Source organism: Centroberyx affinis, unplaced genomic scaffold, assembly GCF_046629955.1.
Source record: "Centroberyx affinis isolate AG114_WGS23_722 - 3 ecotype Tasmania unplaced genomic scaffold, CSIRO-AGI_Caff_v1 ptg004438l_1, whole genome shotgun sequence".
Taxonomy (NCBI): Eukaryota; Metazoa; Chordata; class Actinopteri; order Beryciformes; family Berycidae; genus Centroberyx; species Centroberyx affinis.
The window spans coordinates 71296-95882 of record NW_027282110.1 but is presented as its reverse complement, the minus strand read 5'-3'; the positions used below and the strand labels follow the sequence as shown (position 1 = coordinate 95882).

Genomic DNA, 24587 nt, shown 5'->3' with positions numbered 1-24587 from the left:
TGCTCTCAGACCTGCTGGAGGTTGTGAGCCCCTACTAGTATAAGCAAGCGCAATAGCCCCCACTATCCATTGGGAAAGCCTCTGCTTCGAGATCGGCTTTCCCCTGTGAGGTTTTGCCCAGGACACAAAAAGCTGATCTGATTTCCTGAAATTCGCTGTCTTGTCCACATATATCCGTAGAGCCCGGACAGGACACAGATTATGTAGCCGTTCCTGTTCTGTAGAAGTAAACGGCGGGGGGTTGAAGGCTTCCGGCTCCACTGGTATGCAAGGTCCTTCCACCTTAGGGATAAAGGCTGGGTTGGGACGAAGACATACACTCAAACCGTCAGGAGCAAAGTGCATGCAAGCATCATTGACAGACAGAGCATGAATCTCACCCACCCTCTTTGCAGAGGTTAGGGCAATCAGCAGAGCAGCCTTCAAAGACACTATTTTTATATCCACCTGCTCCAGGGGTTCAAAGGGTGTCTGTGAGACAGCTTCCAGGACAGTAGGCAGATCCCATGATGGCGCCACTGATCTCACCGAAGGCAGCTTCCTACGTGCCCCTTTCATATAACGACCCACCAGCGGGTGTTGGCCCACTGTGTGACCGTCAAAACCCACATGGCAAGCCGAAATAGCAGCCAAATAAACCTTGATGGTGGAAAACGCTTTGCCTTTTTCCAATAAATTCTGCAAAAATGACAAAATTGTCAATACAGAGCACTGAAAAGGAATGACATTATCCTGCATGCACCAATCCTCAAACACTCGCCACTTACAGTCATAGAGTGACCTAGTGGACGGGGCTCTGGCGCTTTGAATCGTATCAATAACATTCTGGGGAAGTCCCACCGCCATCAATTTAGACCTCTCAGGGGCCAAACCCAAAGAGCCAGTCTCTCTGGGTAAGGGTAGAATATTTCTCCCCGCGCCTGAGACAGCAGATCTCTGCGGAGGGGTAGTGGGGCCGGCTGACCGCAAAGGAGTTGTATTATGTCCGCTAACCAATGCTTCCCTGTCCAACGCGGGGCTATCAAGATTAGAGACAGGCCCTCCTCGCGGACTCTCGCCAGAGTCGGAGATATCAAAGCGATTGGAGGAAAAGCGTAAAGCAGAACCCGGGGCCACTTGTGTGCCAACGCATCCACTCCCAGCGGAGCTGTCTGATCGTGTAGAGAGAAAAACATGGGACACTGAGCGTTCTCTCGAGTCGCAAAGAGATCTATCTCCGCCCGACCATAATTCTCCCAAATCATTTGTATCACCTCCGGGTGCAACTTCCACTCCGCATATAGCGGGTTGCCTCTTGAGAGCAAATCCGCCCCCAAATTCATAACCCCCGGTACGTGAGTTACTCTCAGAGACCGAAAATGGGCATAGCTCCATACAATCAGTCTGTGCGCTAGTGTGTTTAGCCTGGCAGACCTGAGCCCCCCTTCCTTGTTTATGTATGCCACCACTGTGGTGTTGTCCGACCGGACTAATACGTGGTGGCCCTCCAGAAAGGGAAGGAAGTGTCGTAGAACCAGATCCACAGCCATTAGTTCTAGACAATTTATGTGAATAGAGTGTGGCGGAGTGCTCCACCTGCCATTCACTACCCTGCCTTCGTAGGTACCCCCCCAACCTATCAGAGATGTGTCCGTTGTGACCACTCTCCTGGCTGGCGTCACTCCCAGCGGGACTCCCCGTGTCAGAAACCCTGGGCTCTTCCAATGACGTAGCGCTACGGCGCAAGATGCGGAGACTCTCAGTTTGCGGTGCCTGTGACACTGCGGCTCCAGCCCATGTGAGGCCACCCAACGCTGAATTCCCCTCATATATAAACGACCCAGTGGGACAACCACCAGAGCCGAAGCCATCAGTCCCAGTAGTCTCTGCGGCCTGTGGCGCAGGCTGAGCCCTGGGGAGCTTCGGGATCCTGTAGCCATGCGTGGGGCGTGTCACCGCCTGAGCAAACGTCTGCCGGGGTGGACCAGCAGTGCTCGGTTGAGCTCTCCTGGGCAGGCAGAGCTTCAGGGCCTCATCCTCCCTTTTCTTGTCCTCGCATCTCTTCTGCATAGAAGCTACTGCTGAGCCAAAGAGACCCTGCGGGACAACAGGTGTATCCAGGAGATCCTCTTTCTCCCTAGTGGCGAGGTTGGTGAGATTTAACCACCTGGCTCTTTCTTGTAGGACCATAAGGCCCATTGCTCTGCCTGCGGTCTGGACCGCCACTTTATGGAGGTGTAGGCAGTGGTCGGTAATTATACAAATTTCCTCCCACAGTTTCGCATCCGGCTTCGCTGTCATCTCTTCCTCCAGTTCTGCCTGATAGGTCATCAGGAGTGAAGATGCATTCAGGGCCCGGACCGTGAGGGCTGCCGCTTTGTAGCACTTGTCCGTCAGGTTGGACTGAAAGCGGTCGGTTTTAGAGGGCAGGGAGGACCCCGACGCCGACACAGGGGTGTTGGGGTGGAGATGAGAAGCCACCACCGGTTCCACCTGCAGCATCTGACGCAGCCCGAGCGCCTCCATCCCCTCGCAGTTGAGCAGGGAGCCACCAGGGATGGGGTGCTTGTCTCTGTATGGCTTGGCTCGCCATGTAGCGGCCAGCTCATCCAGGAGTTCTGGGAAGATGGGAAGGAGCTGTTTTCCCATCTTCTTTATCTTGGGCAGCTTTTCCCCGTCATAGCGAGACCTGGTTGTCTCCGCTTGCACGGTGGGCCATGGGCTATTTAGCTTCGCAGCGGCGCGTTTACACACGTCCTGCATGTCCATATCCAGTGGAGCTGAGGACGAAGCTCCCTCGTCCTGCTCCATACCCACTGCCATGGGCGAGGGCTTTGCAGCCCGACCCGATGGTGCCAGGGAGGAGTCGTCATCCTCGTCGTCGTCGGAGACGAGCAGCTCCGAGGCTCCATCTGACTCGCTGTCTGCTTCATCCTCCTCCATAATAAGCAGCTCCGGTATGTATACCGGCTCTGCTTGCCTCACGGTGGAGACATCTGCCATCGGCTCTTGCGGCAAGGGGTGAAGAGCATCCACCTGGTCGCTCCAGCTCACTCCCTCAGCGGTGGATTGTTCCAGGCCAGCGGTGGGTTTCGGCTTCTCCCCCGGCGTTGCCACCGCTCCCAGGAGGGGATCACCGCCTGACAGGCTAGCCTGACATGCTAGCCTTCGTCGGAGCAGTTTGAGGGAGAACCGCGCACAATGGATGCACTCCTCAGGTGAGGTTAGAGCTACCCGGGCGTGTTGTAATCCCAGACAGGATGCACACACCGGGTGAGAGTCTCATTGTGATATCTTATTACCGCACGGACAGGCTCGCGCCTGCGGCCTGTCCTCCGTAGGAGGGGCCGTCGGTATTTGTCGTGTAGCCATGGTTAGCCAACAGGTGTGCTAGCTAATTAGCTTCTCGTTAGCTAAGCCGTGTAAACAGCTACGGGCGGCTGTGTACCGTTAGCTTTATACGTGCACCTAAGCTGTGAAGCCTGGAGTGGAGCGTGATATAAAGCGTAGTATTGCTACTGCTCAGCTAGTGAGTTTGGGGGAAAAATATTGCTACTTTTCCTTCGCTCCTACGGGGAAACAGTGATGTTGCTCCGTGAAGCTGATGTTAGTGCTAACCCTTTCAAGTATTGCTACTCTGTGGGGCTAACTGAGTCAGGTATGGCTACCTAGCAAGTGGGGAGTATTGCTACTCTACTTTTTTGGCTAGCGCGGAGTATTGCTACTCCAACCGCTAGCAGGACGCAGACAACTAGAATTGCTTCTAGCAGGCTGCTGTGCTCGAGCTGCTGCTCGGTCACAGTGAAGCTCGAGCTGCCCTACGAACCGAACAACGACCCAGAGCAAAGCGTTCAGCGACCGAGATGGGTGCTCGTATCTGCGAACAGTTTAGCTAGGCTCCGGAGTGGCTGTTCCGTTGTGGGCTTAAACTTCTGTGAAGTGAGAAGAGGTTTTTAAATGGTGAATGACGGCATGTCAGCCCTTTATATAGGGGGAGGGCTGGTGGCCTCCTACGACATACGCGTCATCAAGGCCAGCTAAGGGGCTGGCATAATGTAATATAAGGCTTCTGTTGAGGGCACGCAAGGGGCGTTACCCATAGTGAGACACGAAACGAATGCTATGAAAGAGAACTTGCTTTCCTTCTCACTGTTGTTTCTCCTTCCTGAAAATGATATCACCTCCTGAAAATCATATCCATTATATTATAGGCGTGTTTCATTAGAGTTGCAGGGTTGACATTAGATTTAGGGACACAAATGTATTTTGTAATATTTTTTCAAATTAGGAACACATTATTATGAGAGACAGAAGACAACTAAGGCAATACAATTTACAACTGTTACATTATTTGTAGATTAGTTTCAATTCTATTAGAAATTGAATGAACATACTTGTGGGGACGCTGAAAAATGGTGGTTCTAATAAACAAAATACACTCAGTTAATACAAATTGGGCTGTATTAAAAGAAATATGTAATTTTGAATGTAGCTTTGGTAAAACATTTTACACAAATTATACTGAAATAATGTCAGAGGGACTTAAAATGCACCGATTTGGAGGAATGACTAATATGTTATTGTGATGACGCAAATGCTTTAAGAGCCCATACAAGATCAGAGAGAATCCATTCATGACACACTTACTCATTACTTATTCTAAATAAAAATAGCAAACTGTGTTTAAGAGGGTTTTTGAAGTGCCACTAGCACAGCTGGACTATGGTCCAACTGTGATTCAACGTTGCAGCAGAGCGCCCAACTAAGAGGCTACACGAGGACGCGCACCTGTTATACATTTTACACTGGTGAGACATCCATCCGTATAAATAGGACGAGTCGTGATAAAAACTGTACATAATGAAAGTCTCCGCAGAGTGGAGAGGCTAAATTGAGACGACGAGCAGCGCGGGCTAAACCGGCCTTAGCGGCTCTTGTCAAGTGGCTCTGCGGGAGGCGGCGTTCTGCTGATGGAGGGACTTCGGCCTCTCCGGAGGGCCGGCTGTGTGAAGTGGCGACAGCTCCTTTAAAAACACCAGAGGAGGAGGGGGGGGGGGGGGGGGGGGAGAAAGAGAAAAAAAACAAAAACAAAGCACTGCACCACAGACACCTCGGAGTCATTTTGTAATCCTTCGGGAGGCGGTCTCTCTTGCACCCCACCCCGCTATTGCTTACACTCTGTGACTCTGCGCTGTGGAGAGCGAGAAAGCAGAGGGGGTCTATCTGTCTCAGCTTTCATCCAGGGCCCGATGAGGCTCTATAATAACAGGACTCAGGTAGGTGAGCGCACCGGCTGACCCGACACACGAGTGGAAGGCGCCTCGGCTGACGGCTTCCCCCGCAGTCTGTTCAGCGCAGACCAATGGGAGTAAGGAGGCATTCCCCTCGCTCCCTCCTCCTCCTCCTCCCCCTCACCTGTCTTAAGAGCCCGACTCCAATGTAAAAAAGGGACTTCCTTGCTCTAACGACACATCCTTGTTATGTCACATTTGCACTGCCTCTCATGCAAGCCTCTGGGCACCGGGCACTTTTGCCTTCGGTGACACTTCATGTCAGCTGTGCAGAATGCATTACAGGCGAGGATCTGTAACCAAGCGAAGAACCTGAGATAAACAAATATGTGGCAAACACTGCTGTGCACAGTTCCCCGAGGGCAATCCCCACGCTGCAGCAGCAAATGTCATTAGATCTGGTTGCCTAGCACCTCTGCTCGTCGGCACCTCTGTGCAAAACCCACCCTCGTTTTAGGCTGTTGGGTTGTATATGCATATGGATGCTACGCACACATGCACACAGACACACAGTGAAGAGCACAGAGAGTGCTACAGGAGTGCTACAGACTGAGAGGGAGGCAGAGACAGTGGTTAAGTGAGGAGAGATCAAGGTATCAGCGGTACCTATACGTGGTCGTGCCTCACTTAGCTAGTCTGAGCCCGTGGGAACACAAACGCAAAGAAAGGAGAGAGAAGAGTGAGTGAACAGGGAGGAGGTAGAAGCCAAGACTCAGCCTCGACACATCCGCTGATCTAACCCGGCCTTGCATTTGCTATCGACCTATTAGCCCGCTGACGTGCGACGTCCAGGCATGTCTGCCGAGTTGGAGCTGCCCTTCCGGCCGGACCCCCAGCTGACGGAGGTGATGCGCCTGCGGGTGCAGTCCCTGCAGCAGCGAGGCCAGAGGAGGCAGGAGGGCGAGCGCCTGCTGCGGCCCGACGAGGCCGTGTACCGGCTGGACTTCTCCCGGCAGTCCCTCCGGTTCTCGCGCTGGACGGTGCGGCTGGCGCAGCGGGGGCGCCTCACCGTCACCGCCACCTCGCAGCTCTGGACGCCCGACCTGACCCACCTGATGACCCGCCAACTGCTGGAGCCCGCCGGGGTTTTCTGGAGCGCCCAGGGCGATGCCGGCGACGCGGCCGTCGACTGCTACGAGGCCGACGCCCAAGAGTTCGGGGAGAGGATCGCCGAGCTGGCCAAGGTGAGGAAGGTGATGTACTTCCTGTTTGCGTTTGAGGAAGGCTGCAGCCCCGCGAGCGTCGACTGCGCCATCACCTTCACAGTGGATAGCTGAGACTGGGGTATCAATAACTGGAAAGATACTCGCTGACAATTCATGCTTCACCTGACTGCGACTGTACTTGTTCTGAGCTTTCAGCTGGGTATGTGTAGTAAGTTTTAGGTTAAAACTGCATTTATTGTAGGGCTGGCTCAGCAAAGACTGTTACAGAGGAGGAATCCCAGCCTGCCATGATATGTGACATCATGTATGGGCTCAAGAAGGGACAGTAGGCTCCACTAACTCTCTATCCTTCTCTTTATCCTTTTGCAACACAACTTATCGCACTTACAGAAACATTATTTACAACTGGTACTAGAACTTGCTGATCTGGACAAATGTTTAATTTATTTGCTACTATGATGTTGGGCATAATAGAGATAAATACTCTTCAAGAAGCAAAGGTGCTCAGCAATATACTGTGTAAGAGCTTTATCATGAGTTATTTATCCAGTCTTTTACATACACTTTTTTAAGAATTCTAATCTATTTGCAATCCAAATAAATCTTTAATAAATGAAATAAAGCAAAAAGGTGTATCTGCATTTTCTTAAACATCATCTGAACTTTGCGCCTATGTGGTGAGCAAAAATGTTATTCTTCCTCTCCTCCTGTTTGACAAACAGCCGGCCTTGACGGGCTTGGTAGAGATGAGTCCCACATGAGATAATGGGTAGAGACACTCTGTGTGTGTGTGTATGTGTGTGTGTGTGTACGCCCCAGTGGACTGGGAAGCGGCTTCCTGCTGCCTCATCCATCTCCATCTTGCATGGTGACCCTGACAAACGAGGAGGGGTGGGGTGGAGGGGGGGGATTACATCTGCACAACAACCCCTCCCTCCCCCTCAGGTGTCACCCTTAGCGGTTTACCATGCCACAGGGGATGGAGAGGTAGCCTGACTGTGACTGTGAATGAGACCTGAAGCCTTGTGTCAGATTAAAGGAGAAACAAAAGGAAAAAACTGAGACATCGGGAGATATTACACTTGTTTCATATCAGAACAAAGCATGTAACCAACCTGCCGCCTGAACGGTCGAGCCATTTGCGTGTGAAACCCCGTTTTTCTCTAATAGAAATTCCCATTCTGCAGAGCTGGAGAAACTGCTGCACAATCTCCTGAGTCTCAATTAAATCAAACTCGCTACAATCGTGAACGTATAATACATATCAATTCACGCACTCCTGTCATTCAATGGCCTCATAGTCACGTGTCCTTTTTGTTGACACTTGCTCTTCACCCTATGAACATGAGTTAGAGGACTAAACCAAGTTTTTGGGGGAAACTGGCCTGTTGAGTAGCAAAGATATAGACAGCAAAATCAGCCATGTGTCCCCAGTAACTGGCAGTATTATCATGGTTGAAGATGCTCCCCATAGGCCACTGTTGACATTTTTGACTGGGTAGCACAACAGTCTGCTAACTATCCAGCTAACGTTAGCTAACATAGGTTACTGGAGTCAGGTAGCCGAGTGCTGCTAGCTAGTTAGCATACTAGCTGTAGTGACTAATTGGCCCAATACCGCTAGCTAAAACGTGTTCTTGACGCACATACCTTTAGCTAATCTTTTGTCGCTTGCTTCTTCTGTCTTGCTGCCGTTGTAGATTGCAGAATGTAGTTTCCTTAGCTGGGTTAGTACTTGTGCAATATCTAGAATCCTACTGTTTTGTGTCACTTAATTGTGTTAGTCTATATTATATCATTTTTGCGGTAAGAACCATTAATGTTACATCTCCCGCGGTCCAAACACACGGAGGCTACACACCTGTGTATAATTATCGCTTGCTTGTGTGACGTGACCCATCACCAACATGTTACTGCCCCCTTGTGGCGTGGCATACTAATGCCCAAATAAAAACAAACCAAAAAGCACCCATATTGGCTCCAACTCTAGCCTAGCCAAAAAGCTTACATTGAAAATAATTTTGCTATATGCTAGCGGCACACACTGTAGGCTGCTATTACTGTCAAGTCACAATATTTACACCATCATATGCCATGTTATTGCCTAATTTCATTACCAAAGTTAGTCATTGAAAGTCAAATTGAGCCACACTGGTTGCTACACCTTTTTTGATAATATAATTGATAATATAATACTTCTGTGGTTGTTTGGTTGTAGTCCAAAGGAGGGGGAGACAATGTGGGGAAACCTGGCAAATCCTGGATTTCAGCTTTACGGCAAAGCGAAGCAGGTTTCACTGCAGGTTTTACAGACTCACACCCCTGAAGCTGGAACGATTTCTCTGTTCAGCAATGTGAAATAAAAAAAACAAAACGAAACATATTCACTAGCGACAAAAACCAATACACTGGTCTAACCTTCGTGCTTACAGCCAGTCCTGTGAGAGTCTAATTTGGGCTCAATTATTCTACCGATTGGTGGAGTCTGCTGAGACCCAGGGAGGCGTTGATGCGCTGTAATGAGTCCTCTGGTGTTTACTCCTCTTTATGTAATGGTTCCTAATGGACACTTACACACTGGAGGTGGAATGGTGCACTACATTTACAACTGAGTACATGAAGTGTACTCAATTGAGTTCTACTCCAAAATATATTATATTCTTTTTGGAGAAAAAAAAAAGTTCATCTTTCAATATCTCTTAATAATAAAGGATCTTGTTGGAGAAAGCATTATCACTTTCTCAAGCAAAGACTTAAATTACCTTAGTTTCTTTAAAAAGTCGCATAATTGGTTTTAATTTAGTACTATCCACCATTTTGTGAGAGTAGGCACCACTTCTTTCAAATGGTGCAGATCTCATTTTGGAACAAAACTCTTACAGTTACACACACTCCTACACACCCATGTGAGATTTACCCATGAGTGTGTCCTGGTGCTCATGGTAAGAAAGAAACGCTGCGGAACAGAGAGAAACACATACACACATGCACACACTTACTTTTTGCCACAGAGACTCTCTGGAGGCCAGACTGGAGCATGCTGCTACAAACCAGCAGTTCCCCAGTTGTCCCTGGTGCAGATCATGCGCACTGATGCCATCCACAAACAGGTGAGGGTCCTCGCACAGCTCCTACGTTCGAAAAAACAGATAAAGAAAGACAAAGGAAAGGTAAATGAGTTGCCAGCTGGTACGACACGTGGGTGCTTGGAGGTTTGGAGAAAGTGAATTTGGCAAAACAGAACAAGGAAGTGGGGTCACAGCTTCATCTGGGCCGCTTGCCACACAGTTTACTTCATCTGGTCATCGCAAAGGTGGCGATCCAGCAACCAGAAAGTTCACCTACCCAATTTAAAGTCAAGGTGAGGCTTCAACCAGCAGCAACCACCAAATACCTTGCAACAGTGGTTCTCAATCCTGGTCCTGAGGAGCTAGAGTTTGGTTTTCTATTTCACCTGGTAGTTAATTACGTGATTACACCAGGTGAATGTAATTAACTAACTGGTAGGATAGAAGAGGAGCAGGATTGAGAACCACTCTCCTAAAAAGGGTTTGATGTGTATTTTTTGGGCATTTTTGCCTTTATTAGATATTGGTGAAGAGAGACAGGAAGACATGCGAACGTCCAGGTCCAGATTCAAACCCAGGGCATCACGTTTACATGATATTTTCTGATATTTTTTAGGTGCATCAAGGTCAGGCAGGCAGTCGGTCAGCAATGCTTCAAGACATGGCCTCTAGAGGGCATCCTTGGCTGGCCTCTCGCCTATAAAATGCCACACTGACTCCCACACACTGAGTCCCACTCTCTGCTGTTAAATTAGGAACATCCACGTCTTCTGCTGCCCTACAAACTTTAACGGTAGGTAACTTTATTACCTTGTGGTATTCAAGTAACGTTAGTGGAATTAGGTCATTTAACCGATAACTGTGTCGTGCTAGCTGAGACACCCCTACACTATATAACGCAATAGCATATCGTTAGCTAACCTGAACTCTTAGCTAGCTAGCTAACTATGGATGTTATTACCTGTATACATTGCGCAGATTATTCTCTGTTAAATTGAAGTTATGGCCGGTTTCACGTTATTTTGTGGTATTCTAAATGCCAATTTTTTTTATACCTGTTTGCATTGTACTCTTGGGAGCTTGCAAGTCCATGTTTCGTTGTACCTGTACTTGTGCATTGTACAATGCCAATAAAATTGAATTGAACACATCCTGGGCCTGTACAGGATTTGTGCTTGTTTAGACTGAAGCTGCTGATAGCCAATATTTTGTGCCAATATTTAATATCTTTACATTTGATCCTTTTCATACTAAAAAATTCATTCAAATTACATGTATTCGGTGTTTCCCTCCAAATTTTATTCTTGGCAGGATGGAAAAGCCTGTGAAACAACATTTATGGTAGACATATATCCGTTTGGGTGTATGGTACAAGGTGCAAGACACAGCTAGGAGCATAAATGGCTTGTAGGGGCGAGTTCATACATCAGAAAGAGACCATCTGTCCTTTTACGCCCACGTTTCCACTTCAGGATCTTTAGAAAATCTACCCCGATAAGTGTGCGAGGGTTCTGTGCATCTGTGGCATCACATTACCTGTGGCTGCTGTGGTGATTTCCATTTTCTTCCGCAGTGTGGACAGACCACTATTAACAGCGAACAATACGGTGCTCCATCACCTTTTCTCTCGCTCTTTCTCTCTCTCTCTCATGTGCACAGGAAAGACTCGTGCACCCACCCACCTACGTGCACATACACACACACACACAAGCACGCTGCGTTCCCTGTGATAATGTGTGGGATGATTCATTTGGGCTGTGGCTGACACGATCCATTGATAGACAGACACACTGTCCTCTCCTCTATTGTCTGAACACAACACCTATATTTCCATCTGTCTACATAAACATATTACAAACAGCTCATATTACGCACTGCATAGTGGAGTGCTTGTGTAAGTACTGCTGCTTGCTTCAAATCAAACTTACTGAAAATTTCACAAACACACACACACCTATAGGGATCAATAGGGCACATTATTATTAGTAGTAGTATCATTATTATTATCAACTAATAACATAGAATCAAGGTGACAAATTTGAACCTGTTTTTCCTTTTTATACACAATTCCACCACAGGAATATTTCAGTACTCTCTTAAGTTCTGAGGAGCGCCAATTGTTTATTTGAAGATTTCTGTGTATCTAGTGGGTTATTTTTCAGAAACCTTGCCCAGGGGAGGTTCTTGTCAACGCAGATAATGCAGGGAAGGGAGCTGTTAGCGTGTCATGGAAATAGTGAAAGTTGGCCAGTAGTAAAAAGAGAGGAGTGTCTTACAGAGAGATAAAAGCTGGTGTGGGTGGTTTTTACTAGGGCTCAACCGATATACATTTTGAAGGCCGATAACTGACATTTCGGGGAGTGTGCGAGAGCGTCTTGAAACTCCAGTGGGTGGGGAGTTTGCTCCAAAACAGAGTGCGGGCCAGAAAGTGAGAGTTTTAAAAGCCAGAAATCTCTGCGCCTGGTGAAGTAATGGTATTGATCGACAACCCTATCAACCCCCACAGACATATTATGGTCATTTTGTGCTATGGGGCAGTAAAAATCTGACTTATTGCACCTTTAAATTTGAACATTTTCACGCCCCAAAAAAAGTGTTCGGCGCTTCCCCCAGAATTTGATTCTTGTCAGGGTTGAAAATCCTCCTGAAACAGCGTTTAGACCATCATGGGACGCCAGAACCGCAATAAATGAAATAAAACACACTGCATTATATCAGGGGGTGGACGACGCTGACTGGCCGATATCCGATTTTTAATAAAGGGCTAATACCAGCCCGATATATATCAGCATAATCCTCGTTTTTACTGCTGCCCGCACAGCATTGCTCGGCGTAGTCTGGGTGTGAACGGTCTGCCTGTTCTCTGCACTCTGCTTTATGGGACTGGCGGGTCGATGGGCACCTCGGCCATTACTCAACAGACAGCGGAAAGCACAGCGCCACTTAACAGCTCTTTATCTTTACACACTTGCAGCACTCAACTAGGGTTGGAAAAGTAAAAGAGGGAGAGAGAGAGAGAGACCGAGAAAGGCAGAGAGAGAGAGAGAGAGAGAGAGAGAGAGGCAGGTATCGAAAGGTATCGGTATCGACCTTTTAAAAACCCGTATCGGTCCAATGCTACCCTGCACTATTCAAGTGTGTGTATGTGGCTATGCAAAAAATACGGATCACAGAATATGCGCACTTGGGTGTGTGTTCAAGTGTGGCCTTCAGAAAAGCGCGCGCACGCACACACACACACACACACACAAACACACCCCCCCCCACACAGGACACAACCAAGGTCAGTAATTTGCTGACTCAGCACAAAGCTGATTGCTGCAAAAGCAAACTTTTAATCAGAGGCCGAAGCTGCTGCAGAGCTCCCTGGAGGCCTCCCCGGTCTCTCGCAGCAGTCCCTCTCACCTTACAAAGACCCAGCGTGGAAGTGCCGGCGTCTGCAGTGTGTGTGTGTGTGTGTGTGTGTGTGTGTGTGTGTGTACGTGCGCGACCGCCTGAGACGACGCATACGTTCGGTTTTGCCGTTTCGTGGAATTGTGTCTGACCCGAGAGTTAAGATCTCTAATCACGTTTTTTTTCCCCTCTGTCTGCATTACCATTGATCGGAGTCTGAGCGGCGGTCGGGGGGCTTCCTACGGTGGCCCGGCGGTCGGGGGATTGGCTCAGGTGGAAGAGTAATAGAGTATCGATCCCCCCCCCCCGCCCCGGCCCCTACGGACGCTGAAGTAATGTGAATATCGTGGCTGTCGCTGGCAGAGCCTAATCATTTACCCCGCTGCTGAGAACCTGCCAGCCGGCTTCATAGCGCCTCCTCCTCCGACATCCATCAGCTTATGACGGGAGCCTTCAGCCACAGTGTACAAACACACAACCAAGCATGCACACACACACACACGCATAATCATACAACACACACGCGAACGCCACGGGCACAAGAAGACGTACAGATGTAAAGTGTGGGGAAGGACAGCGAAGAAGCCAGGCCTATACTTAACAAATAAATGGCCCTCAAATTTTATTTCTTGTCAGTCAAGATATAAATAACCTCGAACTAATCTGTAGAAGAGATGGATACGGAGGAGAGTGGGAGGGGAGAGGGTGGCAGGAGAGAGAGAGAGAGACAGGCTGAGACAGAGAAAGAGAATGAGAGACAGACAGACAGAGAGAGGAGGAACATTTTATTAGAGCCCTGCTATTTATGCTCGCACGCTCCGCCGCTGGGACTTCATCACAGCCATAAACATAGCCTAGATCCATTTGAGCAAGGATAACACCGAGCGTGATAGGGCTCTAGGGGGGTTTAAGCCTATGGACCTTCACCCTGCCACTGATAAAATGCCTTCTTGGATCACCGGCCCTGAATTCACACTGCGAGCGACTTGGTTGACCGATGGTGTGGGCGGCGCCAGAGGCTCTACTTGCATCTATGTAGTGGTTTTGTTTTGCCTTTCATACCATTACACTGTTTTGATGAGTTGACATAGCTAGCAAGCACTAGTGAGGTAGGATTAATCAAAAATCAATCTTGGAACCCATCGTCTATCGGTCTGACGACGATTAGACTCTGGGGGCGATGGCCAATATTTCGGGGTTTCCGGTGTAGCCAGCGGACATCCGGGCCAAGACTTCCTCTTCCGTGCGCTGGTCATCGTTTACAGTCCGATCAGCAACTTGAGACGCGAGAATGGAGTTGGAGTTGAGAGACGACATCTCATATGCAGATATCTGTTTATAGAGATTAGCCGAAATGTCGTCTGGACCTAAAACACCTACAAAAAGTATCGATGTTTGTGTATTGTGTGGAGAAACGTTCGACTCTCGCGTCTCAAGTTGCTAATCGGACTGTAAACAATGACCGGCACACGGAAGAGGAAGTCTTGGCCCGGATGTCCGCTGGCTACACCGGAAACCCGAAATATTGGCCGTCGCTGCCAGAGTCTAATCGTCGTCAGACCGATAGACGATGGGTTCCGAGATTGATCAAAAATAAACCTAAAATGACTTCCGAGCTTTCCATCGACCCGACGATGGATGCAGCCGTTCTCTGAGTATAGCTTTCGAGACTTTTGTTCCTGCAGTCTTTCATATTTAAGGTTTGGAGGACTGGGAAGCTTTGCATGGCTGTAATCAACTTCTCGTTCATTTTACACTTGCCAGGTGGAGCTATTATTCATGAAACAAAATCACAGAAGTGCGCAAAATCCGATGGCCAACTTGTGGATTGTGTTGCTCGCATTGTCAACGCAGAGCAAGGGCATTTTCACACCTAGTGATTGTTCAGAGCAGTTGGTTTAGAGCAGTTATTTCAAACCCTGCCACGCTTTCTGCTTCAGTCCGGTTTGTTTGGGAATATGAGAACACAGCAATCGGACCGAGACCTTGTGGAGACCAATCCAACCATGGAGCTGGTGTTTGGAATGATCCCACCCATCTACCGGAAGCACTAAGGATTACGGTTCAAACACGCCATGAATTATGGATTAAGGACGAGGTAGGTGTAACCCATAAGCAAGTCCTTTCCTGGACCCAATTCCGACAAATTAAGAAAATGGCTTCTCCCACGTAGCTTTGGTTGATAAATCATGAATTGCTTCGAAATTTTGCTGTACGAAACGTAACAGAGCCAATACGTAAATGCAATAAAGGAACCACAAAGCAAACAGACTATGGGTTTGAAAACACCCTAAGTCTTGAATTTAAATTAATATCCCTATTAGTGTTTGTGTTGGAATAACATACAGTAGTTGGATTGCACTGCATAAAACTCAAAGTGATTTGCTATTCATTAATATCAAGATAATTCATGTGAGATGAAAGAGTTTGAACAAAAACGGGTTGTTGTTTTGTAGGGTCTTTTCCTGTAAGTCCCTAAAGAGGTAATTTACCAGCTTGAATGATACATTTTTCTAAACATTTTCTTAACATGCACCCACAAAACCTGCTACATAAAGGGGGTGCCGTCGTGGCTCAACTGGTAGAGCGCATAGGCAAAGTCCTAACTGCGGCTATTTTCCCGTGTACCTTGAAGGTGTTTAGGACACTATGAAGATTGAGGTCTACATTTAGACATTTAATGCAACGTCAACCACCGTAAAAAAGTACAACTGCACTCCAACTGTCTAAAACGTGGCAGAGCTACCAACACTTTGTACTTAGCTACACCATAGCATCACCAGCAACTGACACAAAAGCCATAGATGTATGGCAGTTACAGTAAATTGCCTAACACATCTGATATCTTTACCAAATGTTTGAGCAAATAAACTGAGAGTAGGCTTATAAGCTTATATAGGCTAGATCAGTGGTTCTCTCAACGTGGGGTCCGGGGACCATCAGGGGTCCTTGAGGGGGTCCCCAGCAAATTGATGACTTGTTAAACTTCAGCATTATTTCATTTACAAGAAGTTAACACAATTAGAGAATGTAGAAGAATGACTGTTTTGATCATAGTTTCTCTGTTATCTCTCTACAATACAGGTAGTCATGGAATTCTGGACAAAATCATATCTAACAGTAAAAATATTCTCAGATTTGGGTTTGAGAGACAAAATCTCATCAAATGGGGGTTTGTGTCCCTAATATGAACTAAATTAGGGGTCCTTGATAGGACAAAGGTTGAGAATCACTGGGCTAGATCATGGCGCTATACTGAATACCTCTGCACTTTCATTCTAATAATACCAATTCATTGGAAACCTTGGAAACGCCTCCTGAATTTCTTTCAGTGGTCATAAAAAGCCAATTCTCATTGCAGTGTTTGATTCAATGAAGGGCGGGGGAGTGCTCAATAATAAAGTACAACATCAATTATCTATAAACTACAGAGTGGGTTTGGGAGAATGAAATGTTCAGAACAATCAAACTTAATGAAGTTCCTGACAAAAGCTTATTCAAAATATCCAGCCACACATGCACTCACATTTTAAAATACAATCAAAGTTAAAATAAATGAAGTGCTTCTAGCTTTATACTCAATATATTCACATAGGAGAGATTAAATAGATGATGTTGCATCAACAACTTTTGTAATTAATACATCTCGCATTGAAAAGTAACAAAATTGTGTGTTACCCAAAACTACAGACACGGATGTGCTGACAATGATACATCTTTTTTGAAAGTGTAGGGATAGTAGATCAAGTTGTAGTGGTGGTGCTGGTGATGGTGTTTTTTTGCGAGGGGGATCTGTCTTATTCTAAGCCTCTGTCCTCCAAAATATCTGAGTACGGCCCTGGATATCAGGTGTGGTGTACACCCACTAATTGTCTGAACCCTCTTCACTCGTTCTATCCATGTACAGCCTCTATACCTCTCTGTAAAATGAGTACAATGAGTAAAAGTTGAATTTCGTTACTACTTAATTCACTGGAAATTATCACAGTGAGAATGTATAAGAATGACGATTGTAATCACAGGTCTCACTCTCACCACTGTTATCTCCCCATGTATAGTGTAGACATTACTGCAAATACTAATTCAACAACAACAAAAATCTTCCCATATGGGTCCCTGAGACAAAATAATGAACTCTGGAGGCCTAATATGTGTCTATTTGTTTTACATGACATGAAAACACTAGAACCCCTGACATTAAACACCGGCGGCGAAGACAGTAATTGCCATCGTGACCCGGGCGAAAATGAAGAGGATGGCGTTCCTGCTTTATCCTCCTCTTGACATCTTCCAGTTTTTCCCGTCCGCATGGCTGACATCACCATGGAGACCGAAACATACAATCTGTGTGACCCAGTTTCCATGGCAATAAACGCTAGCTGTCGTTGCAGCGCCACGCATGCAGAAGGAGGTTACGCCATCCAGAACTGCTGCCTGGTGGGTAAATGGGATGATGGCGGCAGGGGAATCAGCTCACTAAACGCTGAGGTACGGCAAAAAGTCCCTGCATCTGATATCATTTGCCACCGAAACTTTACATACCTGCATATATAAATATGTACATATATCGACTAAACATCTGGGGATAAGTGGAGCAATGGCTGATGACTACTGACAAGATGTTATGGTTTGATCAATGTCATAAATTATTAGACGAAGATCAGCAAACTATCAGCTTAGAGGGAACGCTGGCACTGAATGTTCACGAGATATGAATGTTTTAAAGGTGCAATAACTATGATTTTTGCTGCCCAATGGCACAAAATGTAATACATCTGCAGGGGTTTGATAGGATTGTTGATCAATTCCAATGACTGAACGATTACATGGCCAGGTGCTGAGATTTCTGGCTTTTGAAACTCATTTTCCAACCTGTATTCTGTTTTGGACTCTTTGGAATCTTTGCTCTCTATCAAAATGAAAAAAACACTACAAGCTCAAATCTGGACTCACTTAGGCAAAGGCTTGGACAGTGTCATACCTTGCCATACCCAACTGACACCCATGGGTGGTGGCATTGAATGTAGATCTGGAGTGAATAGTGGGAGAGGCTAGTCGGGACAGATACAGATACAGATTTGGAAGGGAGTTCCTTTCTCTTTAAATCATTACGTTTTTTTTACTGTCCTCCCTTTCCATTGGTAAATTTCACTTGTTTGAAGAAAAACAAGATTGTCTGAGTCAATATTAGATGAAATCACCTGTTAACATGGAGTGATGCAGTGAGGGAGAAGCTAGTGTATATATAATCAATGTAAGTTGCACTCATTCAGTAATGCTGGCTAAAATGTAGCTTAATAAGGTGTATCACAGCTTCAAAGGAGAGGAGTGGACTAGTTACTGGAGGTTCTAGTTAGAGTTAGACCTTTATATTTGTTTGTCGATATATGGAGTTGATATTGTCCTTTTATTAAAAATCGGTTACCGGCCAGTCATGTCGTCCACCTCTGATATGATGGAGATTCCTCCCTGACTGCAGCTTGTGAATATGTTTTATTATTATTGTAAATTTTTAAGCCAGATGCCTGACCAGAGAAATCATTCTACTGTGGTGTGGGAGGATTTGACTCAACGGGCTGTAAAACCTGCAGTGCAATGTGCCTCACCCTGCCTTAAGGAGCTGCTAACCCACCTACATGTAAAAGAATTTCATCACTATGACATTTCACTGGAGAGTTTTAGTGTCCCATGAGGGTCTAAATGCTGTTTCAGGGGCTTCTCCACCGTAAGAAGCGTAAAATTCTGGTGAAAACTCTGAATTCTTATTTTTCTGGAGAGAGGAGGCTGATATTGGTTAAATGTATGTCGTGAATACACACAAACTATCCACTATCGGCAGCATCAGTCTAAAAATATCGGTATCGGCCTATAAGATCCTTTACCGGTCGAACCCTAGCTGTTGTGCCAACTTACCCGCGGCCTCTTCCAGACCACGCGTCCGATCCTGTTGCCCTGGTAAAAGAGGGAGTCGTCGGTGGCGGGGAAGCGGGGGTCCTCGAACAGCAGGCCGCTCTGCAAGCACTGCCTCTTCAGGGTGGAGTACTGCTGCCCCTCAAAGGCCTTCACTGAAGTGAACATGCTGCAGCCCTGGAGAACACAGCGCAGAGGACAAGGGGGGGGCGCCAGTCAGACCGATGGGGCACTGAAGATGGGGATTAAAGAGTAAGTAAACCCCAAAACCCAAATCTGTCTAAAGCCTGACTAATGGTAGAAAGCATGCCACTGAAATTGCCATCTGCTAGTGGCTGATCTTTGGTACCAGGTGATGTCACCTTCTATAGAGTGCAACAGGTGGTGGCATCACCTGGCACCAAAGATCAGCCAATAGCAGATGGCAATTTCAGTAGTATGCTTTTTACCATGAGATGTCAGGCTTTACACAGTTTACACTCTTTAAAGACAAAGTCAAGTTGCACACACACACACAAACAAGTTACCTATGGTGTATATCAGTGGTACTTAACGTGGGGTCCGGGGACCACCAGGGGTCCTTGAGGGGGTTCCAGGGGGTCCCCAGCAAATTAATGAAATGTTAAACTTCAGCATTATTTCATTTACAAGAAGTTAACACAATTAGAGAATGTGGAAGAATGACTGTTTTGATCATAGTTTCTCTGTTATCTCTCTACCTACAATACAGATAGTCATGGAATTCTGGACAAAATCATATCTAACAATATAAATATTCTCAGATTTGGGACCGAAAGACAAAATCCGGGGTCCGTGGCTCTAATGGGTACTAAATTACGGGTCCTTGATGTGATAAAAGGTTGAGAATCACTGGTGTATATTACCTCAAAAACTAGTTGCCCTTCAAAGAGTAAACTCTACTGGCGTTTCGGTAACCAATTTTCCCTCCTAGACTCCCAGACACACACTCATGCACACACAGCTGACTGACAGCAGAGTCCAGCAGGCCCTAATACCTTAACAGTGAAAGCTCTCGGTGGAAATGGAAAAGTCGATGTGCGCCGCTGCCTTGAGCGCAACCTGGAGTCACCGGGTCAAAATGATTCACCTGTCAATTCGCCGATATCCCCGGGGCCTAATTATCACCGCTATGCGTTGAACAAGCCTTATACACATTGATCAGGGCTGGCAGGGCATACGGAGGAAATGGCGAGCCGGGGCAGAGGGAAACTAAGATGGAACCATTGAAAGGCTAATCAATATTGCATCACTAGACAAAGGGGAAAAAAAAGTTTCTACCTTTATTCCTGGTTGTTATTCCATATTACCTAGTGCTCCTCTATCATACATGATCATTCTAGGGACACAGGGTTGTTACTGTATATCCAATGTGGCACTATGGCTCTGACCCTTGCACTCCTTTTTTTTACTGGTTGCTTGTAATGTTGGAGATCTAGGAATGGAAGGTTATTCTACTCTTACACACTGTGGCTAGGAGTAACCCGGCTATTGGCCAGACTCCACTTGAAGTCCTATTCAGTTAATCTGTTTACATGGACCTTTGACCCTAACCCTAACAGAATATTCCTATCCACAGACAGAACGGTCCACCCACCAGAATTAGCAATAGCAGGTAACTTCCAATGCAGGGTAAATAAATGATGATCCTAGCAGTAATCTGTACAATTTTCTTGAGTTCTTGAGCGTCAATTATATTTTTCACTACAACGAATCATACACATCAAGAACGCCAGGCTTTAGTCGATGCTGGAAACGCATTAACCCCTAGAAATTTGCCTAGGATGCCGGCACCCAACATCCAACAATCAAAGGTAAAATTTCAAAGACAGGTCTGATGGCAAAAAACAAAAAGTGAAAAGAGTAGCCAGGCTTTGCACTGTCAGTAACACGATCGACAAGTGACCGGAAGTCCGTTCATGTCCTGTAGAGCTGAGCCACCGGGGGAAATTTGGCCGACAACAAGCTTGTTGGCTGAGAAATGTCGATCACGGCTGAACTTTTCGCAGCCACCGGCCGCCAACAGCCAATCCGGCTTCCTTGTTTCCATGCTGATGTTTGTGAAAGGTCAGCATCGACAATGGAGACATCACGTTCGGCCCCTTCATCAGCAGCCCCTGCCACTTCAACGAATTCTCGACCTAGGCCGACTGTCCCCGTCGCACAGCCAACCGATACAGGTGGAAGAATAGAATCTAAACGAGAGGAAACAGACAATGCGGCGATCATCCAAGCCGCTGTCACCGACATACATATGCATGACCGGAGACACATGGCGCCGAGTGAGAGAACTCCAGAAGCACAAGTTGGCCTATGTACAGTTGACATGCGGACAATATTGACCTTCCCATGTCACAATACGTGGTATGGATCAAGGCTTGACAAATCCTCATTTGCATGGAGATCAATACAGACCTCTTGTCCTAAAGGTTAACTTGACAGCCTCCTATTTTTTGACTTAATTGCCAACAAGCACCTAAAAAATGATAGAGGTGCAAGTTATCCACTGAGGCACCCAGTCATATCTATTGCATGGTAAATGATTGAAGAATTTCCTTCCAAAATGAGATAAAAACCATTTTAAAACAAGTGATTGAAAATAAAAGTTGTAAAAGTAAAAGAGTCACTTGGTATGTTAATACCCATACTTGCAAAAGAATAATATTTACAGAATGTAATTATGTTTTCTCTAGATTCAGCAATGAACATCAGGTAAGAATTACTTTGCCAAAATGGATATAGAGCATTTTGTAATGAAACTCTAACATAGTAAATACAAAAAAGGATCTAGGTATAATCTAACTGCTTCAGGCGTTTGATAGGATTGGTAGGACTCAGCACATACAGCCTGTAACGAATGCTACGCTCCAACAAAGAGACAGGGGAGAGATGTTCCTACGGTGTAGGAGGGACAGTTAGCCTTCCTCTAGAGCTTTTCAAACTCTTGTAATACACTCTGACAAAATGTTCCTCTGATGTTGTTTGTCAGTCATGGCAGGGACGGGAATGCAATGAGAGACAACTGCAGACAAATTGCCCAGTGCAGGAACATCATGGACAATTCCCACAAAGACAAGGGTCGACTCCAAAGACTGAATGCATTAAGTTAGAATCCAATATAACTATAGGATAAAATACATTTATTACTGAATGAGATCTGGGCAAACGGACATATTTTCACTTATCTTTACCATAAGACTACAGCGATGTACAATTGACTTATCTAAGCCACAACGCAATTGCATTATTTAAAATGCATACGCTATTCCTAAGTGCACACTGCAATACAGCACAAGCAATAAAACCAAATCCAATTAGGTCTCTTAATGCCACAGTACAACCAGGCAACACTATCAAAGGAAGTCATTTTTAATTAGGCCTAGTTGATTTGTTCATCTTCGTGTGGTGGAAATTAAATGACTAGAAAACGAACGGATGAAAGTCAAATCAAAGCACAACAGTAAGTCTGAACACTTTCCTAACATTATATTGAGGGCGTAAAGACCAAACGTTGACACCCAGGAGAAGGAATAAGGAGAGCAGATTCATCTACTTCAAATGTGTAATACACCCACATGTTGAATCCCAACAACATCCACTGGGCAGCATTATAAAACATAAGCCTACACTTAAATCCAACATCAGTGATGATTGTAATTATGCAGATGGAGAGAATCCGATTCCATAGGTCCAAGTCAGCCAAGAGATTTTCAGGAATATGGGGCCCATTTATAGACTGATTAAGAGGAACGGTGAATGTACAATAGGCATGTGAATGTAGGGGTATGAGTGTGTAAAGGCTGTGTATATTATCTGGCAGCTGTTCGGGTTATTGTTTGCGTTTCCTATTTTGTTTTTCCCACTTTTTTGTATTTATTATTATTATTTTTCCGTTTCCTTGTCGGCCTGTTTTGTATGTGTTTACCTTCAGGAATCTTGAAAAAACTGAAAAATAGAATACTTCAACAAAAAAAAAAATCCAACATCAGTGTCTACCACTGAGTGTGGTATTACAGCAGTCCTGCAACTACACTTAATGTTAAATAAACAGGACAATAAGCTAGCATTAGCTCTGTGAGAGCTGGCTGTCTATCATAACAATCAACTGCTCTCCTCCAATTCATTCAAATCGGCAGTGAATTTATTCATGCTCACAGGCTCATACTCCCAATTTATTCGTCCCAACTCCAAGCGATCTAGTTCTTTCTCTCTCTCAGAATGGCAGATAACCTGATCTATAGATCTGGATGGAAATGTAACTATTCAGACAAAACCTAATTTTAACAATGTCTCCATTAAACATCTGTGATCATATATGTATATAAATAGAGGGAAATTAGTATGCCTGTAATAGAGCCCCCTTAAGCAGCCTAACAAACAGGTGGAGATGGTCCATAAGCCCAGGTCACAAATAACACTTGGCCTGTGTTGTTGCCATTACCTCAAGGTCCGCGCATAGCAAAAATGCAATATATCCAATAACATCAATTTTGAGGAATAAGCAAGCTGGCTGACTGTTGACTGAGTGACCAAGTAAATTCCTGGGGAAATGAAGAGGTCGCAGTTGGAAGCTAAATGTGACAGATGGCGTGGTGTCTTGGCTCGTGACTGCGATGGGAAAAACCATGCTGTCATGCGCACTGTACAGCGCGCCAACAGCATTACCTGCTAGAATGAATACTAAGAGGCCACTGTATGGCTCTACTACTGTGGCCCATTCCTTTATGGAACTTAGACTGAATTAAAAGGTTCACAAGCATAGAGATGTAAAGTAAATGCACCATTAAAATACTTCCAGAAGATAATCTTTATGATTGAAAACATAATTGCTTAACATAGTTTAGCTATTTTTATCTACAAACTACAAATGTTTGGTATCATTTTAGACAGTCACAGTCTTCTTGCATACAGTGAGCTAAATAAAAAGTAGTACTGATGTCTCAATAAAAAGATATTAGCATTATAATGGCAGCATAAGGCACTATCACCGTTGATTCCAATTACAGTCAGCTGAGAAATTGACCCAGGTAAGATGGCTGCCATATGGTCCCATTCCAGAATAGGAATTCTCTATGACAGTGGTTCTCAACGTGGGGTCCGAGGACCACCAGGGGTCCTTGAGGGCATTCCAGGGGGTCCCCAGCAAATTTATCAATTGTTCAGCTTCATTATTTCATTTACAAGACAATTCTAGAATGTAGAAGAAGCACTATTTTGATCACAGTTTCACTGTTATCTCTCCACCTACAATACAGATAGTCATGGAATTCTGGACAAAATCATATCTAACAATAAAAATATTCTCAGATTTGGGTCTGGGAGACAAAATCTCATCAAATGGGGGCCCTAATGTGGACTAAATCAGGGGTCCTTGATATGAAAAAGGTTGAGAACCACCGCTCTATAACATGTCCCGTCTAGTGTTATATCTCTATGTTCACAAGGCCTACTGCTCTCCATTAGAACTGAAGGCTACATTCAAGACCAAACAAACTATAGCCCATGGACTACATCTAGGCCTCAGGATAAACCCATTGTGTATGTCAAATTTGTCCCCAACCAACCCGTCCGATGTCCCGGTCCTACCCGGCATCGTCACAGCTCAAGCTCAGCGCTCCCATAACATAATTAAAGATTCAGATCCAGATGTTGAAATGGGCTCGATGAATTTGTAAAATAGCTTAGGGGATAACGGCACTAAGTCCGTCCGGCTTCACGTCGCATCAGATCACACCGAAATAATTGACCTCATGAATGCGTAC

General features: G+C 45.9%; 2 protein-coding genes across 4 annotated transcripts in view; one reads left to right on the top strand and one right to left on the bottom strand.

The window, feature by feature from the left end:
• capn5b (calpain 5b) overlaps nt 1-18975 on the bottom strand; it is a 34907-nt gene extending 15932 nt beyond the window's left edge. The window contains exons 1-2 of one of the 2 annotated variants that reach the window (XM_071544029.1): nt 18811-18975; nt 9436-9567 (exon numbers count right to left, since the gene is read on the bottom strand). In XM_071544029.1, coding sequence (XP_071400130.1) covers nt 9436-9567; nt 18811-18975 — 297 coding nt within the window. The remainder of the gene's footprint in view (nt 1-9435; nt 9568-18810) is intronic. The other variant, XM_071544030.1, reaches the window with a different exon arrangement.
• ompb (olfactory marker protein b) lies at nt 6065-11945 on the top strand. 2 transcript variants are annotated; one of them, XM_071544032.1, is made up of 2 exons: nt 6065-6500; nt 11938-11945. In XM_071544032.1, exons 1-2 carry the CDS (start codon nt 6065-6067, stop codon nt 11943-11945), a joined length of 444 nt encoding a protein of 147 aa, XP_071400133.1. The 2 variants fall into 2 exon arrangements, with proteins under 2 accessions (XP_071400133.1, XP_071400132.1); XM_071544031.1 differs by lacking the exon at nt 11938-11945 and having other exon boundaries at nt 6065-6547.
• Nucleotides 18976-24587: the final 5612 nt, after the last annotated feature.

Coding starts and splice junctions, on each gene's coding strand:
- ompb (XM_071544031.1), top strand. CDS start 6,065: ATGTCTGCCGAGTTGGAGCTGCCCTTCCGGCCGGACCCCCAGCTGACG.